We start from the raw sequence: 4,865 nt of genomic DNA on the forward strand, positions 1-4,865 counted from the left end.
ATACTAAGAAAAATATTTTGCTTTAGAATATAAAATTAAATACCAATGTTGTCACTCAAAAAAGTAAAAACTTAAAAATTATAAGGATAAATAATATTTAAAAATATCATTTTTTAAGAAAAACATTGTTTTACAAGCAACTTGAAACTATGTAAAAAAATATTTTCAAAAAAGTTTACATTTTTTGAAATAATGAGTGTTCAATGATAAAAAAATCACCCTGTATATGATACATTATATTAGAAGAATTATTAATAACCTTATCACAATACAACTACTATACTTAGTAAATACCTAATAAATCAATGAACATAAAGATCTTAAATTAGGTTCAAAATAGCTTTTTTGATTTGATTTTTTGTAGCACAACAACTAATAGTTAACAGAAGCAACACCTACTCATTGAATTTATTTAAACTCTAACACGCAATGTAGTGTAAAGGCCCCTTTAGGACTCTATAGTAGGTAATAATATTATAATTATGTTAAAACCTGATAAACAGAACACTCCTATGAAAATCATATAGGTCAGTGATTCTTAATCAGTGGTACAGCGTACACGAAAAGCTCACGGGTGGTACGTAATACAAAAAGAAAATAATCAAGAAAAAAATTTAGAATTAATATTGATCCAAAAAACTCTAGTAATGTCAAGAGCAAAAGAAAAAAGTACGAAACATCGAGTTTCATTATAATGGTAATTATTTCAAAGGGATTTCCATTTAGTTCGGATTATGAAAAAAACGAGATATCGACGATCGACATACTACTATAATAAGAATTACTGTGTTACATTGTACACAGTTATATAGTGAAGTATAGTTTAATTTACTTATAACTCGATTAAAAAGCTTTTCTTTGAAGTGGTATTTTCAAAACTTAGCAAGATGTGTACTGGGATATAAAAAAGTTGAAAACCGCTGAAATAAGTACCTTTTGACTGATGATATACCCGGATGATTATCCGACTAATCGTTTAGTACAACCTCCATAATAGTCTATACAATGTCATGTAATATAAATACACGATAAAATCTATAAATTCTTGCAATAATTTATCAATTATTACTTATCACTAATCAGTAACTAGAAATTAGAAATTTATAGATTTAAGAATAATACGTGAAAGAAATATATCTATCCCATTTTTAAAGCTCAAAGTTTACACAACAGATTACTAAATCAATATAAATTATCAATTACCAATATAATAGTGTAATTTCATTATTTAATAACTAATGAAAAATATACTTGGTCGGACTTGTTTCTTGGTAAAACACAATTTATTTTTAAATAAAGATGCAAAAAATAATTTGTATGATAGTAGGTACTAAACGTCATTAATTATCTTTACACTAAAAAATATTAACATGTTCTTACTGTCTTACTATAATCTATAAACATTTAAATAAATAGGTATCAATCTTTTAAAAAAAATATATATATATTGTACTAGGTCAATTGTCTATATATTTCGAGATATATTTTTAAACGACTACCTTATTGAATAAATAAGATAAACTTCTTAAATCTTCAATCAGCATAAATGTCAAAGGTCAAATAAATTATATGTTCATAATTAATATACGAGAAAAATTAAAAAGAATACTGCATAATCTAAAACAGTTAATTTATTTACTACCTACATCTCAGATAACCTTTTAACTCATTAGGATAATTGCTCTAACAACTAAGCGCATCTTCAACACTACCTATTAATATTTAATATTACATTAATAAGTTGACCCAGCTGAAAAACTAAAACTACATATTATTATTTATTATGAATAGGATATGAATGAATTGACCTAGTGTTCTGATTCATCACATACATCATATTATTATGTATACTGTATAATTTGACAATGAATAGATTTATGTATATGTATACAATAAACACAGGGAATAAAATATAGTATGATATATCCTTAGTAGAGAAAAAATATTAGAGGTTAGCACCGTGAAGATTGGACTGACCGTTGTAGTGGCCTCGATTTTCACGCATGAAAAAACCTTAGGAGATCGGTCACGGTTCAGTTGGCACTATATTCAATCAGTTAAACTAGACTACATAGTAGGTACACAGAGACACTAATATAGGATCTTAAACAAAAAATTAAATAAAATAAAAATAATTATATTTCAGTTTGGAATCAAACTATTAAATAATCCAAATTTGAATATCCACCAAAATGTAATAGTTAAAATGTTTAATAAACTATTTTTTTGCGGGTTAGTGATTAAAATAGTTAATTTTCTATACAATAATTCACATTTAGTAATTTACTAATGTCTATTCTAGAATTTATTTTCTTAAAAGTATGTAGGTGATTAAAATATCAAGAAATAATATTCTTTACAGTAAAATACTTTTTAACATAAAAAAAACTATCTAGTTTATCTACCTAATTGAAAACAAAAACCTATTGCTAATTAGTATTACATATTATCTAACTAATATCATTTAGCTCGTCCTAAAAAAAATAAAAATAAAAATTGCATAAATAGGAATCATTAAAAAAAAATAATAATATATTATGTAGAGATCCTTACTTTCAATTAAAGTAAAGGATATAACATCAATAACATAAATTACCAATAAATTACCTACTAAAAGTTGTTAACATGAATTAAATTATCATTGTTTAACGATTAGTAAAGAAATATTGGTTATAAATGTTATAATAATTTAAAACGGTCAACTTTAGAAGAGACTTTAGGTCTATTTGATTCTGGAAAAGCTGCCAACATTTCAAAACTAAATATAGGTGGTGTGTAGGATTAGAACTTTTGTGAGCCAAGTCTACAATAACAAATTACAAGTAGGTACCTACCAATAAAAATAATTTTGAAAATACTTCAACTTACAAGAACATTGTTATATTATTATAGAGTAGGTATAGAGCTTAGGTAGAGCTATTTTAGTTCATATCAAGTCAATATGTAAGTAAATTTAATATTTCATAAATAAATTACAATTTATAATAGGAACCTACCTAACTCATTTTTGAAATTAAACAAATATAGATACCAGACCGAATAGTTTTAGGTAAGTTATTAACATGATATAGAAATTTAAAATTAGCAAACGTACAGGTAAAATCAAATATCTAATACAATTTTGTTTTCAATATCTAGTTAAATAAAATAACTTGTAACTTGTAACATCAAGGTTAGCTATAGGGAGTTTTCCCCATACTTCTCTTATAACATTAAGATTATTTTATATATGTATCACAAATTTCAAACAAATATAAAATAAAGGTAATACCTAAAATACAATTAATTTGGTTACATTGACTATCATAATTTATTTTAAGTCATTTGGAATGCATTATAAACAATATTGAATTATAAAAAAATATCTGCAAGCAGGCAAATTAATCCAAAATAATTAATTTACATAGGTACCCGATGAGATAATATTTGAAAATTGAGGGGCTCTATTACAAGCCTCTTAAATTCTGCCTAAATGGTGAATAACCAAAAAAAATTTATTTATGCTCTGTTGTTCCTATGAATGTGCATATTTTTTTTTTAATACTCAATAATTAATAACTCAACAAGTAGGTACACCTACTAGCAAAATGTATTGATACAATTAAAATTAAATATAATATAGAGGTCATATATGTAACTTGAGCTGTTGAAATTCTTAAGCCATAGAAACCAGATATTGTTATCACTGTGCAAACTTTAGTACGTATTAAAATTAAATCACAAGTTTGTTTTGATAATGGGAAAATTCCCGAGCACTGGAGAATGGAGTTATCACTTATCTACCTACCTTTTGCACGTTTGAAACTGGGAACTAATTTTTTTTTTTAAATACGATTTACGAGACAAATTACTGTGGCCGATCATATACGCATTTCGCGACAACAGCGAATTATTTGAGAGCGGTCAAGTAAACAACTCATTGATCTAACAGTTAACACTACTTATAATTTATAGCACTCTATTCAAAGTTGGATCTTGAAAATCCCAAACATTTACCTTTTTCTGTTGTTTTTCCCAAGCTGGGTCCAACAGCCCTTCCCGTTCCCATTCCTCTTCCGGTTCCATGTACCCGTTACTGTAGTCGATGTCGTTCGAATGGCTGTTCATGGTGATCATTTGGGAACAACACTGCGGATGTTTTATACCTTCGCGACGGTCGTCGACGAATAAGTTAGAAGTTTAATTTTCAAAGTATTATCTCGACGGTACTATAACTGCCGGACGGTGCACCATAGAAAAATGTACTGAATTATTTAAAAATGAAAAAAAAATTTATGATTCTTTGCGACAGTAGATCGGTATTTAAAAGTTAAAACACTGGCTATATATATATATATATTTATACTTTTGCGTGCGTATATTATTACTTTTATATATACATATACATATATGATATATAAAAAATATATATAAGTTAAAACGATAAAAAAAAGCGCACTAATGACCGCCGGTTACGCGTATATACATCGAAGCGGACCGTGTTGTTTTGTTGACGCGCCGCAGATGCGTTCTCGTTCGTCCCCTGCGCCCGTCCCGCGATCATCCCGTAACCGACTCCCACTCCGTGACAGCTGGACGTGCGCCACGGTTTCGCTCCCACCGACGACGACGAAAAAACCAACGACCGCAGTGTGACCACGCGCCGGGTGACGGGTTTCTTTCTTATGTACAATCGTAATTCGTAAGTGCCTCCACCCTCCGTAGGCCATAACCCATAGGCTACGACGACACTACCTACCTAAAATAATAATGTTATGTAAAAGTAAATCATTACCTACTGAATAAGCATTATAGAACTATAAATTATAATAGTAAATAGTCTATAGTAAGTACTACTCAGTACTCGGTAAAGTCGTCAGTATATA

At 28.1% G+C, this 4,865-nt stretch overlaps 1 protein-coding gene across 3 annotated transcripts in view; it reads right to left on the reverse strand.

Annotated features, from left to right (window-relative positions):
* The window catches only part of LOC100159279 (alpha-actinin, sarcomeric), a 38,781-nt gene extending 34,235 nt beyond the window's left edge, over positions 1 to 4,546 (reverse strand). For all 3 annotated transcript variants that reach the window (XM_001950723.4, XM_001950698.4, XM_016801559.2), the window contains exon 1: positions 3,997 to 4,546. In XM_001950723.4, coding sequence (XP_001950758.2) covers positions 3,997 to 4,116 — 120 coding nt within the window. In that variant the 5' untranslated portion in view covers positions 4,117 to 4,546. The remainder of the gene's footprint in view (positions 1 to 3,996) is intronic.
* Positions 4,547 to 4,865: the final 319 nt, after the last annotated feature.

This window comes from Acyrthosiphon pisum, chromosome A2, assembly GCF_005508785.2.
Source record: "Acyrthosiphon pisum isolate AL4f chromosome A2, pea_aphid_22Mar2018_4r6ur, whole genome shotgun sequence".
NCBI classification, from domain to species: domain Eukaryota; kingdom Metazoa; phylum Arthropoda; class Insecta; order Hemiptera; family Aphididae; genus Acyrthosiphon; species Acyrthosiphon pisum.